General features: G+C 39.1%; 2 protein-coding genes across 3 annotated transcripts in view; both read right to left on the bottom strand.

Annotated features, from left to right (window-relative positions):
* LOC308403032 (serine/threonine-protein kinase 4-like) overlaps positions 1 to 17,251 on the bottom strand; it is a 46,261-nt gene extending 29,010 nt beyond the window's left edge. For both annotated transcript variants that reach the window (XM_080892257.1, XM_080892258.1), the window contains exons 1-9: positions 16,819 to 17,251; positions 7,451 to 7,531; positions 5,712 to 5,840; positions 4,557 to 4,671; positions 4,146 to 4,310; positions 3,773 to 3,940; positions 2,204 to 2,341; positions 1,532 to 1,660; positions 1,083 to 1,305 (exon numbers count right to left, since the gene is read on the bottom strand). In XM_080892257.1, coding sequence (XP_080748383.1) covers positions 1,083 to 1,305; positions 1,532 to 1,660; positions 2,204 to 2,341; positions 3,773 to 3,940; positions 4,146 to 4,310; positions 4,557 to 4,671; positions 5,712 to 5,840; positions 7,451 to 7,531; positions 16,819 to 16,862 — 1,192 coding nt within the window. In that variant the 5' untranslated portion in view covers positions 16,863 to 17,251. The remainder of the gene's footprint in view (positions 1 to 1,082; positions 1,306 to 1,531; positions 1,661 to 2,203; positions 2,342 to 3,772; positions 3,941 to 4,145; positions 4,311 to 4,556; positions 4,672 to 5,711; positions 5,841 to 7,450; positions 7,532 to 16,818) is intronic.
* An 873-nt stretch (positions 17,252 to 18,124) lies between these two features.
* Positions 18,125 to 22,934, bottom strand: cox6c (cytochrome c oxidase subunit 6C). Its single transcript, XM_080892590.1, has 4 exons — positions 22,803 to 22,934; positions 20,308 to 20,422; positions 19,746 to 19,878; positions 18,125 to 18,267 (listed from the first exon to the last, which is right to left on the bottom strand). Exons 2-3 carry the CDS (start codon positions 20,410 to 20,412, stop codon positions 19,753 to 19,755), a joined length of 231 nt encoding a protein of 76 aa, XP_080748716.1. The 5' UTR covers positions 20,413 to 20,422; positions 22,803 to 22,934; the 3' UTR covers positions 18,125 to 18,267; positions 19,746 to 19,752.

Genomic DNA, 22,934 nt, shown 5'->3' with positions numbered 1-22,934 from the left:
AGTTCACCAGCAGCAAGTTCGTGCTTGTAATTTAGGAATTAACGGACACACCCAGAATTAGGAGGAAAGTCACTGTGGTACGGGAGTTCAAGCCTCTGGAGGAAACATCCTCAGTAACACCAACACACACAACACAGTGAACCTGTCGGTTCACAGCTCGGGCACAGTCTGCCCCCTCGTGGACAAATTAAACACTACAGCTGCATCTTTGGATATTATGGCTAAAAAATGACTGCGTTGCACCTGCAGTCATTCCAGCCTTTGAATATTCTGAGCTTTTTGTTTCAATTTCAAGCATTTTGCATGTTCTGCAGAACAATGCATATACCTGAAGGCATTATTAGTTTCATTGTTGGTTCAGTTATAATGTGTGGTATTTGTCTGATAGATATCCCAGTGTCAGTAAACATGCACCAAAGCGCAGGCTTGTTTTCTTTAGTTTTGTAAGTGGCCATTAAAATCTCTGTTTTTATTTCGGTTTTGTTTGCACACATAGTTCAGCTCACTCAATTCTCTGTCATAATCCCGCTGGCCTGTCACAGAGGTAGAATATCACACAGTGCATGTCCATGAACACGGTTCTGAATGTCTCGATCTTATTATTCTAACCCTGAGTGCATGAAAGAGAGGGATGACGTGACGCTGATCCTGTCTGTTTAAAAATAATGCCAAAGCACGTCATCATCTGGTTCCTCTTACATGTTTTCCAGTAAACTGAGAGCTAATTTATCACTGCATTTATCAGGCACAGCTCCACAAATGTACGAGCACATTTCACTGTAGCTAAAAACACACTGAGGAGTGCAGAGCAAACACTTACCCAATTTAAATATTTAGATTTCAGCACTGAGAAGTCACTCGACTAATCTCCAATTCATTCTGCAGCGAGACAACCAGCTCCTCAAAGCCAAAAATCACAGAGAAGCAACACTACTACACTACTACTATTATACTACTACTACTACTACTACTACACTTTGTATAAAGTTAATTTTGATTACGATCAGAGGCCAGAATTTAGTTGATTTTGCAGCCCTCATCGATCACTTCAGCACGCATGTCATGTGTTTAGAGGGACTTACTTTTCATAGTGCCAGCATCTTCGTCATCATCATCGTCCTCGTCATCATTAGAGTTGATGACCATGGTGCCCAGCTGTGACTGCAAGGTTCCCGTGTCATCGTGTTCAATCATTGTTCCTGCGGAGCTTCCAAGAGAACTTCCTAAAGAACCGGCAGCCCGGATGGTTCCTGAGTCACCCGTACCTGCCCGAACCATCGTCCCCTGGTCAACCTCATCTTCATCCTGAAACACAGAGGCAGAGGGCAGCGTGATTTAATGCTCTCCAACGGCAGTTACAATATCCAGAAAGGACATGTTTATAAATATGAGGCTGTGTTTAGCTTTGGAAAGTTAGAAATCAAAAGCTCGTCAAATACAAAAACACTCGTAAGTTAACGTCTTCTTTTGTTGCAGTAACTTAAAAGCTGTAAATGCTATCCTATTGATATTTAAGTTGCTGAGTCTGTACCGAATTCTCATCGTCGTCTGCATCCTGCTCTCTTTGTTCTTCCTCCTGTCTCTTCAGTTTGATCTCCATGGCGTCTGTGATCAAAGCTCTGAGGATGGAAATGGGCTTGGCCGATTTAATAAACGGATGCTGTCGAGGAGAAAGACACGTAACGCTCAAACCAAACGTTTATGGGTTTTGACATTAGTTACAATTAGAAATGATCCATGAAAGCTAAAGCATGACCACAATAGCAAATATTACAGCAAATACTACGATTATGTAAAAAATACTACTATAATATGATGTATTAAACTGAAATTCCAGCCAGCAACAAAAAAAATAAAATGAATGGTTAAGTGAAGCTGTCCACTAAAAGACAATATCAAAAAAATAAAGCTCATTAATGTAAAAAAGAAAATATTCAAAAATCAAATCAAAAAAATGTAAAAATTTAAAATAAAAATACATTTGATTTGAAAAAGTTAAAGAGCAGGTCACACAATAAAACAGAAATAAAAATAATAAACAGATTAAAAAATGAGCACATTTTTTTTAATAGTTATTACCTCATTTACATAGTGTGGCTTTAATAATTAAAAATCTAATTTAAAGATATGGTTTGAATGTTTTCTGATCACACGGTCATCCACGACACTCGGTCTGTTGTCAGTTACAGGATTGCTTCGTTACCTGTAACAGCTGTGTGGCCGTAGCTCTGTTTTCTGGGTTCTTCACTAAACACTGGCTGACAAAGTCCCGGAAGCCCGGAGACCACAGATCCGGGTTCCGAAAGGTTGGGGGAGGGTTTGTGGGAATCATGAAGATGGCCTGGAAGAGGAAACAGTTCAGCACACTGAAGGCAAAACCAGCTAACCATCACTGTTCAGCTAAATACAGTAATTTATGTCACACTCCTTCGTTTCCTCTCTTTGTCTTCTCTTACACACACATACAGCTGTTATTATTTACATACTAACATTTTTGGGGCTTACACACACAGTGCAAACACACTTGCACTGCTTTCTACTAGAGATGTAGAAAGCAGCTGGTATCTGTATTTGTATTTGTTGAGGGGGGAAGTATTTGTACTTGTATTTGTATTCAAGTAAAATTCAAAAAAATTTGCGTTATACTTTTAATTAACGTAATAGAATTAAAGAATACTTGCACTATCCTTTATAATCATTATGGATATGCAATATTAGTTGATGTTTTTCCATAAATCCAGCAATGAACATGTAACAAGGAACGTCATTGAAAAGAAAATAACATAACAGCCATTACCTCATCAGTGGTCAAACCAACAACTGATAAAATACCATTATGAACATTATGAACCCACCACCACCCGTCCTGTTGGAGGAGACTGAACAGACAGCGAAACTGACTTGCAGGGGCAGAACATGGCTGTGATGATGAATTGGTGCTTGTGGGGGGGTTGGCAGACAGTGCCAGGAGAGGATGCTTTAAGTGCATGTGATTACGCATAACAGATGTTGACAGATGTTTGATATGTGTGCCTCTGCTGATCTGACTTTTGCACACATTACATATCACTTTGGTTTCATCTGCAGCACTGACTGAATGCTTCCACACAGAACTTGATCAAGTTGTTTTGGCTGGTGGAGGACCAAGAGGTGGCTCAGCAGCAGCCACACTCTTTTCTATTTTGTTGCCCAAATGCATGTGGGGAGTTTCAGCTAAGTTCATGCGTGACGGGAAGCTATGCTAAGGTTAATTAGGTATAGTAACTTAAACGTATCATATAACTCCCACAAGTGCATACAATTTGACACAACTACACAAGCATCGTTTTAACCTTTTAAACCAAACTTTAATGTTACTCTGTCAACAGCCTATTTTTAAATGACCGAGCTAACAAAGCTACGTAAACAGAGCGAACATGAGTTAAAGTTACCATTGAGAGCACTGACTGCAGTCGTCAGTAATGCAGCGTAATGGAATAATCTCTCAATCTTCGCAAAAGTTATAAACTGTCTCCGGAACCCAGTTAAGGTACAAAGAAATATATTCAACAAAAATAGTGACGCAGTTCAGCCTTTTTTCACTCAGCCGAGCCTCTCTGTCAGTCACCTCTTCCATTCACTCATCCGGTCGTGCACTGCGGTCTCATAAGGAAACTCAGCTTTTTGATATAAAGTTTTTCTTGTTCCCGAATACAAATATTTTTTCAAGTATTTGTTCAAAATAAGTATTCGTAAAAAACACGTGATTTGTGGACTATAACACGATCCGTACCCTCATTGGGTGTATGTCCGCGTAGGGTGGCTTGCCCTCAGCCATTTCTATAGCTGTTATTCCCAGAGACCAGATATCTGCCACACAGTTATATCCGATCTCCTGTATGACTTCTGGAGCCATCCAGAACGGCGTGCCGATGACAGTGTTTCGTTTCGCCATCGTGTCCTGATGAAGGATGGAGAGAAAATAACATAAAGTAAAGCATAGAAGGTTAAAGCTTCTACAACATTCAAAGGGCAGATAGCATCTTTATTCAGCTACTGGTGTTTAATTGTGTTTTCTTTCTATATTAAACCAGATATAACAAAACATTTAAAACACATCAAACATACATCATATGCATTTACAGTAGCAGATTGATTTCTCTTACTGTGAGCTGTCCAGCAACTCCAAAGTCGGCCAGTTTGGCCTGACCCTCCGAGTTCAGCAGGATGTTGCCTGCTTTGATGTCTCTGTGGATCTTCCTCATGAAGTGAAGATACTCCAGACCTTTCAGAGTGGACTGAAGGATGGTGACTATCTCCTCTTCTTTGAGCTACAAGGCAAACGCAAGTAACATTAATTAGATTCATGTATGCAAAGCAATGTTCAAACAAGACGTAGCACTGATGTGGAGGAGGCACATCTAAATATTCTTAAACTGAAACCGTAGAGATGCATCAGACTAACATTCATTTATCGAAAACCTTGAAGTCGTGCAGAAGCCTTACACACACGCTGTGCTCCATGCAAACTACATGTGAGTGAGTGTGTGCGTGTGTGTGTCTGGGTGTTACATTACCGTCTTGTTACGTATTCGGATGATATCCGATACGGACCCAGCGCCACAATATTCCATGACGATCCACAGGTCTGTGTTTTTGAAGTAGCTGCCATAGTAGCGCACCACGTGGGGACTGAACACAGGGACATGGGTGAGTCAGACCACATTCATCCATTTATTTCAGGATGTTTGAGATTCAATGTGTTGCTTTTATGCTCAGTCAGGCTACGATTCTCTCCCTGATGAAACTTATTTCCTAAAGTTGAGCTCAACATTAGCAGGAGACCTTATGTGACCTTATGAAACGGCCAGCTCACGTCTGAGTTGTGGTGCAATCACACAGGGGTGAAGTGAATTTACAGACATCTGTGGTTAGTTTCAGAGTGTTTGTTCAAGTTTAGTTATTATTGTTTCAAAGTGTTTAGTGTTGTGCTAACTCACAATGGACTAAAACTACCACAGAACCTCTGAGGTTGATGAAATATTGTAATAGTTATTTTGTTACTACATGTAATACTTTACTGATCTCACTATTTTTCTAGTGGAAATCACAGTTTGTATTATCTGCAGATCAGCAGACAGAGTGCAGTAGTACAGCATCCCCAGGCCCTGATGAGGTTTGTGAGTCAAAGTGAAAGTGTCGCTCACGTTTGAAGAACACTCTGGAACTGCTGGTACTTTGTCTATTTATAGCTGCTGCAGCAATGAATGAAAAACCTCAGTAAACACTTTTATATGACAGACTCTGCAGGTCTGGTACACTTCCCAGTGAGAAACAGACCATAATAATGTGTTTCCCCTGGAGAATTATATAACAGTCAGTTGGTGTGGAGGTGGGGCTGTCACCTTATGGGAAAGCCCCCCCAGAAAAACTTAATGAAACTTTCTAAATGTTTCCGCAGAGGCTGAAATCACTTACTGTAAATGTTTCGAGTATCTGCTTCACTGCTTTTCAGCAATTTAACCAAACATCTACGCCCACACTTCTCTTACGGGGGACTTTTTTTAATCCAGTTTGAGGTCGTGTGTAATTACAGGGCGGAAGGACGTGTGCAAAAGATGAGCGGCAAAACGCTGACCACACAAAACACCAAGTCACACCAGTGATGCTCTTACTGCCTTTGGGTTTTTCTTATGTTTCATGGCACGGATCGAGTTCAGTAACGCATGTACCTGTTACACTGCTGCATGATGGAGATCTCCTTGATGATCTCTTGCAGATCAGACTCCACAGGAACTTGTTTGATGGCTACGATCTCCCCAGTTTCTTTATAATGAGCCTTAAATACGCAGCCGTAAGACCTGCAGGAACACAAAGAGAGGCTTAACATGTTCTTTCGGCTGTTAATGCCTGAGATCAATGAGCAGATAGTTGTTATCTCCAAGTTTAACCAAACAGTATCGAGCCACACCCAAGAGTTGGTGAGGCTGCTCGATTATAACAGAATTTAAATGATTTTCATTAACTTAAACACAGACAGTTACTGAACTTATAAACTTCATTTTAACAGATTACATTTACTGAAAAAGGAGAGAAGCCTTTTTCTTTTTCAGTCTAAGGGATGCTCGTCTGTCCGTGCTGGCCTTTACAGCAGGATGTGTGAAGGTGCACAAAGCAGTAAAAAAGCAGAAGCTGTGAGCTCAGGTGCCTCGGAGGACCTGCATGACGGCCAGCAGGTGGGCAACAGCGGCCCTATATAAGTCATAATGTCCGAGTTCCCAGTCGGGTTTTTAAAAATGGAACGATCCCTCAAGTTGGATTTCCAACTCGGAAAGTCAGAGGAGCCCCACGAATCCTGAGTTAAGGATCCAACAGTGGATGGAAAATAGTCAAAGCTAATCTGTGCTTTATTAATATTGATCTGTGAATAGCTGTAACGTGCTAAGAAGCAACAAATCCTCTTTTTCCTGCTTTTCCAACCGTATTACTGGAACTCACTCAGCTCTGAGGTGAAAGACGCTGAGCGATCTAGAGACAAACGCACCTGTTAACGATCTTTCCACAGGTCTTCCTTCAGAAACCTTGTAACTTTTTCTTTCCCTAGATAAACTCTTTCTTTCAGTCATCTTGTACTGCGCTTAACTAGACAGCAAGTGAAAAGCACGCCTCTGTATAGGAGAGCGGTGGGCTTCATTTCTAACACTGGAAAAATATGAGAGGGTTGTAGCAAAACTGAATAGAAACTGTGAACCTTTTATCCTGATTATTTTGTTTTCACAATCGCTGGAAACCAAAATTCAAGTAACCGTCTAAGAAGAGGTCCTTCTTCTCTTTCTCCACTGAAAATAGCCCTCGGGGGGGTTCCCACACTTAAAGGTGTGGCCTCCCAAAAACTGTCTGCGAGTTCCTGCAGTGGAAAGACTTCACAGACACATTAATTAGTGACTGATGTCAATAGTAAACATCAGTGTACTATTCAATTTATTTCATTACTTTCCCACCAACAGTTTTTCTCACTTTGACAGATGAAGCAAGAGTGAGAAAACGCTGTGATATGAGCATGAAAGAAAACGGGTATGAAAAAAATAGTTTCATTAAAGCCAGCGTTACTAATAAGACGTCTTTATTGCAAAAGTCGAGCAGCACCGAATGACTTTGATTAATTGCAGGATCATTAAGAAATGTCTGGAATCAGCTATGACGCGTGCAGGCGAGGAGTCAATCAACCGCTCGGAACAGGAAGCACATTGCCTCTTCATATCCTGTTTCTCAATGTTGACAGGCAACAGAGGAGGGCGGAGCCTGAAGTCTGACAGGAACAGAGATGAAATGAAGCAGAAAGAAGGACAGAGATACGGAGAGGACCAGGATGACTAACACAGTCCAGGATGACACATAAATACAGGCAAAGTGAAACTTTGCTCCTGTCAGGACCGAGGTGAGCCTCAGACTGTACGGCTACATGACTCACCCTTCACCCAGCTTCTCCAGGACATCAAAGACTTCCTCTGGCTGCTTGGTGAGACTGTCCTCGCTCAGCTTCTTCAGCTGTCTGCAGTGACAGAAAGAACAATTTTCAGGATTTTTGTTCGTGGTTTTTGGTTATTTGTCTCATCGTTTGCAGCACACGATCACAGCTTTTGTACACTACATGCCTCTAAAGCACTTTAGGACAACTCCTGCTGACCTAAACTGACACTCTGGCACTTTCACATTAAAAAAATATTTCAGAGCGTGCCAGTAATTAACACCTGAAAGTAAAAAAAAAACAAAAAAACAATTGTAAACGCATTCATTTGGTGCAGGATCTTTATTATTATTATTATTATTATTTTTTGTTCCATTTTCCACCCTCAAGATAAAAAAATGTTAAAAGCTTAACATTTCAAGGCCAACATTTTATGCAGTAATGAAAACAGTAAATACATTTTTTTCCTTCCAACAAAAGCATGTGTGTAATCTGAGAGAAGACTTTATTACTGAATTCAGCCTTCTTCTGAGTGCTGATCACGTTCATTCTCTCCTGAAACATTAAAATATCTCCACAACCTTTGAACTGAAGAGACAAAAATATCTCTACGCAAACAAAAATAGATGCAACATGTCCCAGATGCAGCTTGTGATGAGATATTTTTTTAGGATAACTGAAGGTCCTCTGCTCACAAGTCCATGGGAATAAAATAAAAATGCAATACTATGTTATAATAGCATTACTTCTACAGTTAGGCTAAGTAATGCTAATATGATCACGATATTATAAAGGGAACACCCAGACATGCAAGCTTTAGTATGAAATGTGGTCACTTAATTTTTTTTTAAAATTGGCATTAATTTACAAAAACAGGGTCACTTTGAACTCCTGCTGATAAGCAGATGAATACACCTACATATTAGGGGTGCAACGATACTCGTATTGATAATACCACTGTATCAAACAGTTCAATATCAATTTGATATTGAACCGTTCGATACAGTGCTTTCATTTCGGTACACATATGTATCGAACAATACAAAATTATTTATTTATTTTATCAACTTTCCTTCTGACGATGCTGTCTGTGTTGAGCGCTCAGTGGATCTGCGTTCCACTACTCCGCCTAGGCTGCACTGTCGAGCGCAGATCCACTGAGCGCAGCGCAAGCTAGCAAGACAGAAGCTAAGCTCGTTGCAACATGGCAAATTGAACCTCCCCCACCCTCATTCAGATCTGGCCTTTGGAACTAATTTGGTCTTCATGTGAAGTATGACCCTGAAGGTAAGCGTGTCATGGACTAAAGTAAAACAGTATGTTGGATGTGCCACGCAATGCTCAATTACATGGGTGGGAGCTAGTGCATAAGCGCAGTTAGCTCGTTAAGGTGTTGATGCCGTCCAGCCCCATACACGGGGCGATCGTGCGGTAGCTCGTTAACGGAGATTCGTTGTGGCGTTAACGTCATTTCAGATTAACGCTGACAGCACTAGAGGGAACACAACGAATATGACTGCACATTTACACCGACATCATCCTAGTGCAAAGACAAGTGGAGGCAGACAAAAACAACAAGCACGCATGCTACAAACTTTAATATGTTTAATATGCTGCTGAGAATATAGCCCAGAAGAAGCGTATAGTATAGCTTTTATTTTGGAAAGAGCCATTTCTCTGTAATAAAGATGAGTGATTCCTCAATCAGATAGATTTTTTTTTACTACTTTGTTGTTTCAACAACATTAAATTTAAAAACTGTACTTCTGAGTTAAAATATATATTTATAACTTAAATAAATGACAAATTAAACATTTTTTTGTATCGACAAAATACCGTGAATTTTGTGTATTGTTGCACCCACAATCAATCAATCCTCTCTCTCTCTCTCTCTCTCTCTCTCCACAATTTATACTTTATATACAACAAAGTAGATTACTGATGTTCAACGAGCCTGAGGAGTGACTATCTTGTTTGACCTGATATAATTATGACAAAGAGTCTTTGTTACTCTAAGATTATAGATTTTCTAGTTATTTGTGGAGACATGAAAAGTTTATTTCTAGATTGTTAAGAGGCAATTAAACAGATCAAGTTCTGTAACAAGTTACTTTTTCTACAAGTACTTAGTACAGTAAGGGAAGTGTAAAAGACTCTTGAACAGGTCGGTTCTTTTTATTAATATTATTAGAAAAAAAAGCACAAAATAGTGGAGCAACATCGGTTAGCAGTAGATCGTTTTCGACTCAGAATCTTTTCTATTAACTAGAAGCTGTTGGGAATGTTATGATTTAAGTAATAATGATGGCCTTGACTCCGAGACTCTGAATCACAGCAGCTGTAAAACAGAGTGGCAGCTTCTGCTTGGGCAAATAAACTATGATTACTTTACTGCTGAGTAATAACAGGGAAAAAACTGTAGCTGGCTGCTGTGCTGAGACTTCAAGCGTATACCTGAACTTACCTGGACTGTATTTACACTTCTGTGAGAGAATTTAAATCCAACTCAGTGAGAGCAGGTCTCATTTATTCTAAAAACAACTGACCAAAGATCCAGCCGAGTCATATCCTGAATAATCTGCTGCCTCCTCTCTCGTTGTATTTGACTTGTGTTTGTCTAAATTTTGTGTTCTGAGTATTTGGATTAGTATTTATAGTATTTAATGATTATTATTGACGTCTGAGGGACACTGCAAAGCCAAAGCAATAAATGCTGTGTGTTGTTCCAGGGTCATACTGCATGCTTATCTCTGTAGAAATAAACATTCAAGTATAAATAAATAATTAATAATAAATAACACTAGTAGGGGTTAGTGCAGTTTGAGCCTCTTAGCGACTCTAAACAAAAAGGTTTATCTTATTTCTTTAGCCACAAATAACACTGACCGATTTCAAACACTCGGCCCAACACAGCACTCAGATATGAACACATGAGGACTATTTCCATTTTAATCTGCTCTAGTTTGAATTGTGAGGCCTGATATTACAAATGGTGACTGTTATTGCATCTACAGAGTAAACAGAGATGTGTTTTATTGCCCTTTTTATAAGTGTGCATTCATCAGTGGGATTACACAAAAACCTGACCGACAAACTTTATGCAAAGATAAGGACGTGTGACGTGTGATCAGAAGAAGTCTGGAGCAGATCAGAAGTGTGGAAATGATTTTTATGGTCTGAGCTCAAAAAACATCATACAAGATTTTTTTTATAAGAATAAAATCCAAAAACAAAACAGCAGAGATGGCAGAGAAGTCTTTACAACACAGAGAACATCTCTTTAAGAACATACTGAACGCTGAGAGCCGGTCTTTCTCTTGGTGTCTCAGGCAGCCTGATTTGTGAGTCTGTGCCTCTCTAAAGCCAGCAAACCACATTTTCTACCTCACACTGCCCAGCACAGCTCAGTAAGCCAAGCTGTCCAGTGTATCAGCGTCAAGCCACAAAAGAGAGAGTGAGAGCAAATCATTGAGATGCTAATCTACCACAGCAGCCCATGATCTGCTTTTCAAGTGAACTTCTAAAAACGCATGTGTGGATCTGCTGAGGCCAAAAGACCTGGACTCCTGTTCCTAAATTTAAAATCTTTTAACCTAAAATCTCCTTTCCTTGTATATGCTTCAAGTATGTCTATTTTTCCTCTAGAAATTCAGTCACAGTCCGACTGATCAGACTGATTTGTTCACTACCAACGTCTGCTTATAATATTCTTCCATATTTATTAAAACACTGAGAAAGAAAACCTTGTGTTTACATTTTTTTAAAGTGGCTGGCAAGCAGCTGTGATGGTGATTAATGAAAACTTTCACACACGAGTGAAAGTTTTATCCCAAGTATCCCACAAATAAGAGGATGCTAACAAATACCAGCAGACATTACATATTAATAACATGAATAACAGACACCGTTAAAAACAATGAAAACGTTTTTTTATTAAAACTCAACGTGTATCAAATTGATCAAAGCAATGTTAAACAGGGGTGAATGTATTTGGCCCAAATGTTCCCTCTAATCTGTCAGCCACAACTCCGTCACACGTCTGCCTCGTGTGTGCCAGATGTCAAATGTGTGTTTTGACATTTAGACCACATGTGGCCGACCCGCTGCTCGGTGGAAGTCACATACAGCCTGTCTCCTGTCATTTGGGGCCACGTCAGGCTCAGGCAGATATTTGCTGGTATTCTTACTGAGACTGCCGGTTGGAAAATTTTTACATTTCGCCCAACCCTGGAGTCTACTCTGTATATTCAGTAAGTATATGTATTAATATACATATACTTAAGTATAAAATATGAAATGTATCATCGTACCCATCAGTAACATTACTGGACAGTGTTAATTTAAAAGCATAACACTAATATTTGTGTCTAAAAAGTGCTACGTTTCTTTTAAAGACCCTTTTTAAAGTCTACCCGAAACTAGACACACACAGTAGGACCTGCTTCCCCAACTATATTTGATGAGCATTAAAAACATGGTGCCAGGTCTTTTTAAGCATAGGAATGAAACAGGACTGTAGCTTTTTACATCTACATGGACCAGTATTGTTCCAATCATTACTTATAAAATCTATTTCCTCTGCTCAGTTTATCAAGACACCACATATTTTCAAAAGCGCTCCGACGTTTTCGGAGACGTCTGTTACCCACTAGCTCGATAGCTAGCAGGGGGCAAGGCTCACTAGAGCCGTGAGAACACCGGACTCCCGGCAGATCGTTTTCAAATCCACCGCCGTCTTTCGCTACTCAGGTTAAATATATATAAGTCACTTAGATAACTTAAAATGTTATTGTTTGGCTTTTTTTTTGTATTTTATTTGTTCCTGAGTAAATCGGTTTGGCTGAGATTAAAGTTATAGTTTTTACACAGCTGAATAAACGTCAAGCAGACAGCTGATTATCAGAAGTGTGAGATGCTCGAGAATTTACTCCGGTGTCCTGTTATATTTTAGATAGCAAGGAGTTTATTAAACTTCACCGAAACAATCTGCAAATTTCATTAAAATTTAATAAACTATCATCTTGTCTTTACTTTTAGTTAGCACAGACCTGAAACACTTAAAGCTGTAAGCTAGTGATAGTTATATAAGAGCAGAGCAGATGCTGCTGGTGCAATAAGCAGTACGTCCAATGGATGATGATCTGATTAGTCGACTAATCGCAAAAATAATCGGTGACTAGTCGACTATCAAAATAATTGTTTGTGGCAGCCCTAGTAACGATATATATCACGATATATTCTTTTCTTCTGTATAACGTATTTTCCACACTATAAGCACACTTAAAATCCTTTAATTTTCTCAAAAATCGAGAGTGTGCCTTATGTATGAATTCTGGTTGTGCTTACTGACCTCTAACCAATTTGGGGGTGCAGAAATCAGTTAAAAAATGTTTTAGTACAACTTTGGTAAGCCACACTGCTTGATGGATTGTCGGAGCATTACTGCCGTATAGTGATGCGCGAATCATGAACGAATCGTTCAATACTCGAGAATCATGATTCACAAGCCCAACTGACTCATCCCTGTTGCTGTTAGAAGCAATATATCTAGCTTATAATTACAACTGTGGAGAAAAACACAACATCCAGTATCTCAACAAAAACGTTTCTGCTCTGAACTGGAAGAAAAAACCCTGAGTAGAAGCTCACATCAAGACAATAGCTCCACGGTTCACAGTAGCATCGCTCTGCTAACAAGCTAACAGCACATTTGAGCTACTCACCCCTCCCTCCTGGCTCACAGCTTCATTTTTTCTTGGTTGGCAACATGTTAAGGCGCATTACCGCCCCCTGGCTCACAGCTCAGTGGACATTTAGATGAGAAAATATATATTTGACACATTTAAGGAAAATACTAATAAAATAAAAATAAACAAAATAAATGTTTATTAAGCAATTTTGATAGGAAATTGCTTAATTTTAGAAATGTTTTTGCTCTTTTTTGCTCTATAAAATAGTTGTTTTCTTTTAGAATCATTCATCTTAGCAGTAGGATTTACATGAAAAGAGAAACAAATTAAGTTTGAGTAAAAATGTACATTTTTGCACTCTCTGGTCGACTGACTCAGTGAATCAAATGACTCAAAAAACCCGATTCACTTTGGTGAGTGACTCATTAAAACTCAATTCAGTAAAAAGAATCAAATTTACCACCACTACTGCCGTAGTGAGGAGCTTCGCTGATGCTATACACGGGCCAAACTTCAGTCAGGAGAACAACTGAGATTATTCATCCACAATACGAGGTTAGTCATTAATATACTGCAATAACATGGGAATAGAGCAGCTGCCAGAGAATTCAACATTAATGTATCAATGTTACGGAAGTGGAGGAAGCGCAGTTTTTGGATTTCCCCATATTTCAAAAGTGCTTCATCTCTTTGCTATGACTGTTGCCCGGCATAATTTGCAGATGATAATGGTTCTGCGATGCTTTCGACCAAAACAGGTGCAGCTTGATGACATCATCAACATGCGCTATCGCGATAGAGCGATATAGTCAAAATTTCTATCGTTTCTATCGTATATCGTTTATATCGCCCACCCCTAGTCTGCCAGCCACCAGCCTCCCTGCAACTGCAAACTGGATAAGCAGCTAAGAAAATATTAGACTGGATGGGTTTAGGTGATCTGCTTCAGGAGACGATGAAAATAAAGTAAAAGCAACATAAAACCCTAAAAATAATATACCAAGTCATTTTTTATATCCTAAAATGAACAAACAACTCATCCTTGCACTTTTATTTTGAAAGACCCATCACTCCTAACACGCTAGGTCCTTCCCATCTCTTGACTTCCTCTCAGCAGGTTGTTATTGTAACACACCTTAGTGTCATTCAGCTGCTTCTACAGGGTCTCTTTATCCAGGTTACAGGTGGAGAACAGACTCATGTACCACCGCACTGAGCTCGCAGAGCAAACGACGACTATCATCAGCAGCTGCAGGGCAAGACTGTGGAGTCCATCCACAGGACGACAAACTCAGTACAGCAACAGTGGATTTTGTTAGCCTGTTACTGATCTGCACAAAGTACTTGCTTATTACGGTATTTGCAGAGGAAGGCCCCATAAAAGTATTTATTTAATAATTCATTTAAAAGAGCACGACTGTGACTCCCCCACACACCTGAGGGTGACACTGAAATACATCAGGATATACAAACATGATTTTATATTTGAACACAAAGTCTAACCCAGTCTTGCAATAACAAGGGATGAAACCAACACAAAAGTCCTGCGTTACGTCAACGCAATGAGGAAACAGTGGATGAGTGAGTTAAAATGATAACATAAGAGCGGCGAGTTTTACCAGCATCCTCCTGATAAGAGGGGATAATAGGAACCTCTCAGTTCCTACTGTCAAACACGCTGAGCTCACAAACCAGTTCCCACAACAAACAAGTTCACGTCTGTTATGAGCTGCTCAACATCAACATACAGAGTGATGACAGCGAGGAAAGAAAAAAAAACAGGATGCATTTTTAATGAAGAGTTTGTTGTTTAGTTTTCATTATTCTTCTTCTCTTTTTTATTTTTAGCATTTATGGTGTTTCATGGTGAAAATGTCTCTAAAGCTGCTCAATAATGGAAAACAATCAGTTATTTTGGCTGATGCTATTTAACACGATTACTCAGGCTTTAGAAAAATTGTAGATTTGTTACATTTCAAATAAGAAAAGATGCACTGCTTTCCCTGAACTTTAATTATAATTCAAACAAACTGAACAAAACGTGCCACAGCTTAATAGGGAGCGAATCTGAACTTGTTTGGCACAAGAGAGGGACAAAGGTAAAGAAAGGAGATGTATAAGGCCAAAACAAAAGCATCCTGAAATATGTTTTCCATACAATAGATTTTAGTCACTTTCGGCTGATCAGTTAATTTTTTTATGTGCTTTATATTGGTGTAATTCTACAGAAACTAAGACTTTGATACAAACAGCCAGAATATCACATCGAAGCTCTAACTTCCTGTACCTTAATACCCGAGTGGAACTAGACAAGTGAATGCTGTGACGTTTAAGGACAGCTCAGGAAACGAGTGAACTGCAAATACATCATCATAATGGAGGGTTTTTTCTTTGGTCATGAATAACTGATCAGGCAACCAAGACTTTCCTGTGTTTTGTTATTCATCTCGAGAAACCAACGCATTAACTAAACTGTGGTTTTGAAGAATGTTTACACCACTATGACTTGTATTTTATATGTGTTTGGTATTTTATAGCTTATTTAATATCGCGAGTACCTGCCGAAGGATTGTGGATGGAAAACATTTAATTTGGATACAATTGAATTGGTACAAGTTTTATGGGCATAGCACCAAACACATAATGACTAAAACTAATCTAAATTTAGAATCTCAGAGAAAAGCAATTTTTACCTATATTTACAACTTTAACTGAACAGGACATTAAGCCACTCCTGTCTATATATTTTTGCACATATACAATTATACCCGTTTCCTTTTAAAAGCCTAGTCACACTATCACACATTTCACAACTTCATATCTGAATCAGGTTATCTGCAGTGTAAATAAAAGATCTGCAGGTGCAGAGACACAGCAGCCACACACAGGAGCAACAAAGCCCCGCATGAATCACACTCATTTCATTAAAACGTGTTCTTCTAACCCCTGTATCATTCTTTCCACCTGCCACAAACCCAGTGCTGTGGACACCCCACACACTCACACGAAGTTTCACACACACAGCTCTTCTGTTAGAATTACTGCGCGTTTTATTGACTCTGAGCTGATTCAGTAACAACCTGTTGGAGATTAAAGCAGATAATCCGAGATCTTCAAAGAGATTTACGGCATTAAATTAGATCACTGGGCCTTTGATGGTGACAAGCCCAAGGATTTGACACAGCAGATCAAGTGTACACAGGCGGCTTGGTTAATGCAATAAGAGCTGGGATAGCGTCGTACTGACAGGCCACTATTTATTTAATCAATTAAGACAAAAAAAGTTCTGTTTGCAGCTTCTTAGGTGAGAAACGTTTAAGATCTTAAGGAATCGTAAGACTGACTTTTGACTTTTTGTTACAATTTCTGGATATTGTGAAAGAACAACATATCAGAACAGACTCTTTTAAGACATAAACTACATGTAGGACAGCACGATCCATTAAAGTTACCCATAAGAAGACTACAGGGGACATGGAGAAGCTTTAAAGTCGTTTTAACTTAATGTCTGTTTTATCGTACAGTCGGTTATGTAATGCTACAGCCTCATTGAATAGATACCAATTGGCCGGAAGATTGCCACCCCACTGACAAACTTCACCGACTGCTACCGTTAGACTGATAAAATCAATGAGATGCCAGCCATCAAAAAGCCTGTTTTCATTCTTAGCATAGCTTTACCTGCGAGGGTTATGCCTCATCTGTACTTTGTCCTTGTAGTCCATGATGTCCTCTTCAGGAGAACCGGACTCTTCTGGATCTTCTGGCCTGCAGTCAAACTCGGGGGGAGCTGGCCAACGTTTCAAAGCAGACACTCGATGCTAACAGTAGCAGACCGCTTAATGCTAACTCGCTCGCTAACTGGCTAGCAGCAGCTAGAGGGACACTTAGCCCGCTCCTCCGCCTCACAGCAGCCTCCCCGCTGCCGCCGCTGCTGCCTGATATCCACCAAAAATACAACGTCCGGTCATCATTCTGCAATACAGGCTCCACACACACCGCGCGTTTCTTCCAGCTGCCGTATTCTCATCACTGAATTCATCCTCCTCTCCCGTCCTCCAACTTTAGACTTGTTTGACAGACCGTTTGGCAGCCGCTGTGACATCCACCTGAAAAAACCAGGAAGTGTAGTAGAAGGCGGTGCAAACAAAGACTGCAGTGCGGGACGCGGCCAGCAGGGGGCACCAGATAGAATCCATCCATCCAATACACGACAGTTGTTCAAGTATGTTGAAAAAACAATTATAACACCGAAACATGATAAGTTACTAATATTATATAAAGTTACCGTATTCTGTTTCTGTTCTTCATGTTTGGAGCGGGGCATGTTTTGGGTCGTTGTTGTGTAGGAAAACAGACCAAAGACCCAGACACAGATTTACTGCTGACTGCTTGAGATTTTCTTTCAGAATCTTCACACATCCTTTTTTCTTCAATTCAGTTCTGTTAAATTTCATTTATAGGGTGAAGTCTAGTGATAGTTTTCTTTGAGACTACAATTCCCAACTCAGTCCTTTAGTCTTTAGAAACATTTACTACTAGCTTTCTTTCTTCCAGTCTTTGAAATGGTTCACTCCCTGCCTCTATCAGGTTTGTTCTGTAGTGAGCATCTCTTTAATTTCTTCATAATGTATTAATTATAATTAATGTATTATTAATAAAGTTTAGAAATGTTGTAATAACTTGGTGTATCTATCTCCTGCTTTGTGAGAAATAATGTCTACACTGATTTACTTTAATCACACTGCTTTCTCGGGTGATAGATAAACCTCGAAGGTTTTATGCCATGTATAAGATAACCGTCAGTTTGAACTTGATTTTGGAAGCTTTGAGCATTTTCAGTAGACACAACCTCAGCATTTGTAATGCGCACACTTGATGCTTCACCTCAAATGTCAAAGCATTTTCAAAATACTCCATCTCAAAAATGTCAAACCGATTAGAACAAGATTCAAAGCTTATTTTGAATAAATCACAAAGGCAGATGTTTGATCATTAATAGAATAGTTTATTTTATTTGAATGAACAAAAACAGCAAAGCGACGTTTACATCTGATCAGTAGGTAACGTCAAGGTTGAGGTGGAGAGGAACCATCTTTTAGACCAGGAATGAACAACAGGGAAGCAGAGCTGGAGGAAGGAAACAACCAGACATTAGAGATGCACGTGGTTTGATACGTCAGTAAGCACGTTGACGAGCACGACAAACGTTTTGTTTAAATAAAAAATAAAAAAATACTATTCTTACTGAGCTAGTATAAAATAAAGTACTATTCCAGTTTACATACAATTTACAAAACTTAAATTAAAAAAAGATCTAAGATTAAACAAAAGCTGTATACAAAACATGAATGCAGCCACCATGACATCACCTATTGGCTCGTAAAGTCACCGTCTCACAGATGTTTTGAAACTTTACGTGCCTGCGAGACGCAGACCTGACTGAGAAACTGAGTGATGCTGCGAGCTCATCACAGGGCAGCAACATTCATATGGTAGCCCCACCCTTAAGCAAACCTTGCTGTATCATCCATTTCTGACTCCATAATTTATAAGAACGGCCATCATGTTGTATTCAATGAGACTTTAAACAACTCAGAGACCAAACTCCACAGAGCCAACCGTCTTTTTTCTAAACACTTCTCTTCAATCTGAATTATTTCCAGTCAGAGTCGGCACTCCCTGTTGGCCTTTAGAAAACATACAAATTCAAAGGACCTCAGCAGCAGGCACCAAGCTGCGTTCATAATTAAACGTAACAGTTTCACTAAAACAAAATCTGAGCTTGCAAAAGAAAACATCTGCAATATTGTGAGATGGTCCATCTCCATGTACTGTGTTGCTCATGCATAATGTGCAGCTGTGAAGCTAAAGCCTGATGAAAGGTGAACTGCTTTACTTAACACTCAGCTTCAAGAGTGAAGTGGAAATACTTCAGAATAATGGAATTTATCATTTGTTTAGGATTCAATTAAGATCATGCCTGTGGTCAAAAAAAAAAAAAAAAAAGACTTTTAAAAACATTTTTAAATTATTTAACTCTCCCCCCCCCAATTTTTTTAAAAGACTGAGATCTGCATCATTCTTTTGAAGAATTGCTACAGCACCTAACATGAAATACTTTCCAACAATGTTGTTCAGCGATGTACAGACAGCCTTCAAACACTTTCTTGAAAACATGGCTGCTGTAATGTTTGTTTGCATGCCAATAAATCTGATCAGATCCACTTTCCCTATATTTAAAGCTAGCTGTGTCTCTTGTTCCAACCACAGATGTGAACTTTTTCCTTTGAATATGCAGCCCTGCTCAGTCACAGAAACTGCCCGTAAACAAGAAAGAAGTTGTTACAAACTGCAGTAATAATAAATTCTCAATATCTGCACATCTCGTATCATTTTCAGAAAATATTAAAAGGCTAATCCGACATATCGTAGATGAAAGTTCGTGTTTCCATGACCTGCTTTAGACTAAGAATATTATCTCCAGGAAAAAAAAAAAAAAGCAGAACGTTAATGCTGATGGAAACACCATCATATCATATGTTACACTCCATATGATACCGAAGTTTGAAATGACAATATTTAAAGCCAAGTAATGAGGCCCTCACCGTGGCTTTACTTCCCAGTGGGCTGCACACTCTCAAAGACCCCAGCTTCCCTCATGGCGTTGAAGTCTTTGATGGCATCGTACTGCTTGTAGAAGTCTGCGTACGCCTGTTTCTTGGGCTCTGTCACCGTGTACTGTGGGGAATAACAACAAAAATATGACAGAACTTACTGCAGGTAAAATTAGTATAACTACAGAGATAACAGAGACTACTCAAAGTATTAAAAGTGAAAGTAGGATACTCACTATGCAGAAGAGTAAAACTGGTCACAATAAAAAAAAAACTATTATATTACTGTATTTATTTGTCAACATCAAAAATGTCATGTCCTTTAAGTGAACGATTCATTGCATCTTATAAACTGATCTGAAAAAAAGAAGTTTAACTAGAAAATAAATGTGATGAATAAAATATGATCAGCTATCTGCTGAGCTGTAAGTGGATCTAGACACTGACAGGACACTTGATGTGTTCCTTTCATCACGGCTGTGTCATTTTTTTAATCTTAGCATCACCATCAGAGTTGTGTTTGTAGCCGCCTGAGTGTGCGTCATCCTCTCACCTTGAATGCAATGGCAGCTGTTAAAGCCAGAGTGAAAGCAATGGGCAGGTGAAACCTCAGTCGCTTTGCAAGCAGCCCCCTCATCATTGGCTTTGGCAGAGACATGATGAATCACCTGCAGAGGGGAAAAAAAATACAAAAAAAAATCATTTAAATTTCCCCCCAATTATTAAATTCTGTACAAATATCAGAGAGAAAGAACAAAAGTACTGTCTTTATATCATTTCACTTTAAAATGTTTAAAACAATCATTTCCTGGTTAGTGATCAGAGTCAAATAAAAGCTGAATTTAACAACCCAATTTAAAGAATGACCCGATGTAAATACAATGAATACAAATCATGGTGTGTGTTTTGATAAAAGTGGATTTATAAAAATAAGATGCATGTAGTTTTATAGCTTCCATGTTTTACCATTGCCACCATGGAAGTTTTAATAGAGACAATAAAAACTGCAGTGACGACACAGAGAGCGACCGTGGAAGGAAATATGGGAGAAAACGTGGATGAGACTAAATGGCCTGCACACAAATTTTATGTATATCCAAATACTGCAGCACACTAAAAGTACCAGGATGCCTGTTGCCAGCATGCTTTGGTGGCTACTGTGACCCACTCAGCAAGGGGGTCAAAGGTGAAAGTACAAAGTCAAAATATGTTGGAATTGTACACATACTGAATACTGCAGTACATACAAAGTAGTTTTTAAATGCAGTTTGCTAAGCAGACAGTTTTGAAAACAATGAGACTCGTCCCTGATTCACCACAAAATTTCACCATGTTGGCTTTATTCTGTAGTTTTGCTATAATAAATGGACTAAATGGGCTTCTAACATAGTCCTTTCTTACTCTGAGCAATCCAATTACTCACCCATTCACAAGCACTTTTTCCAATTACTTTTCTATGCAATTGCTTTCTAACATTCACACACATTCATACTATGACGGATGCATCAGAGAGGAATTTAGGTTAGTATCTTGCCCCAAGGATCTCTGGAATGAGGACTGATTGCCTTGGATTGATCCACCAACCTTTCGATGAGTGCATGATCCGTTTCTACCTTTCCACCAAAACACATTTAACAGAAACTGAATTTAATGCAACTTTATAAAATAAACTTGATCAATTTTTAAGACAAAAACAAAGATTTTAATTTGTGAAACTCATTTTTGGATTTTTAGACTATTAAAAAACAGAAACCCTGTTGGTGACAAACCAAGGCTGCAAATCTCCTCACTGGACAAACTGAAATCTGAAAATATCTTCCATAAGACACCCTTTTCCCTAAAAACTGACACAACAATTAAACTCACTATTTGACTAAATTAACTTAGTAATAATAAAACAAAATCGGTACATTTTCCTTTAATTTCTCATTTTTGATAAATAAAAATACATTTCATACAGTATATTAACCCTACTTAAACATAATGTGTAAAAAACACATTTATCTCAGTCCTGATTTTTTTTTTTTTAATAACGCAGGAAAGTTTTAATCTTGAAACCTTGAAATGCATGTAGACATTTACTCAGGCAGTTATTCTGAATCATTTCATAGATTAAAGTTAATTTCGGTAGTCACCAAAATATAAAGACTATACAAATAAGAACCCGACTAACAGTTGATATATCTGCTTTAAAAAGGTGTGATAAAAGCTTTATTCGGCTGGAAGTTATACCGTCATCTTTGTTGGTGCAGATTTAAATCCTGGATTCTTTAATGGTCATGTTTCCACCTCACGTCTCTGGCACCAGTTAATAAATAAAAGCGGGTAAAATGACCCATCTGAGGCTCCTAATTCGCCTGAAGGTCGTTAGCAGTCACCCCTAAATGAACCTGCTGTTCTCAGATCCCTGCTTCACCTGAACTAACTCAATACGACATACAAGATCCAAGACAACAATAAAATATTGAAAACACGCAGAATGAAATGAATCCGTGTGTGTGTGTGTGTGTGTGTGTGTGGAGGATCGCCATTACACATGGCTGCAGAGTCAGGTCTGCACTCAAGCGGTGTGACCTTAGTCCCATTACTACCTCTGACGTGTGCCCTCGTTTACACTTAAAGACTCTTAAATAATATCTATATGCATTATCGAAGGGCTTGAACGGGCTGATTTTGATTATTAACGAAGTAAAATCGGTTTGACGCCACCAGCTTCGGCGCAGGGTCAGAATAACGTTAGCTCACTGGCGACACTTAAAAAAAGTAATTTGCTTTCTAATACGACCATTTCTTTACCTATTGGTGGGACAAGCCATACCAACACAGCCTGCATAAATTAGCATGTATTGTTGGACTACAGTTTATAAGAGTAACAGGCTTTGTGTTAGCGCCGAGGTAGCTTTAGCTGTACACAATGACAGCTAACCGAAAGCAGAGAAAATAGGAGAAACTAATAACCCGGAAGATATCAGCCATCTGAAAATCAACATATTATATACAAAATTCAGTGTAAGAATATAAACGTTTTCCGTTTTGACAGATACTCACAGGTTGGATTCACGACCTTCACAGAAACCGCTAACGCACTGCAGCTGCAACCGGAAGAGATTCTGACGGGACGGCGGAGGGACAAACTTAGGTGGAGTAAAAGCGAAGTCAGTCAGTCAGAGCAACTGAGGT

Source organism: Rhamphochromis sp. 'chilingali' (genome assembly GCF_963969265.1).
Source record: "Rhamphochromis sp. 'chilingali' genome assembly, chromosome: 9".
Classification (NCBI taxonomy): Eukaryota; Metazoa; Chordata; class Actinopteri; order Cichliformes; family Cichlidae; genus Rhamphochromis; species Rhamphochromis sp. 'chilingali'.
The sequence above is the reverse complement of the archived record's forward strand: the minus strand, read 5'-3'. Positions and strand labels throughout refer to the sequence as shown.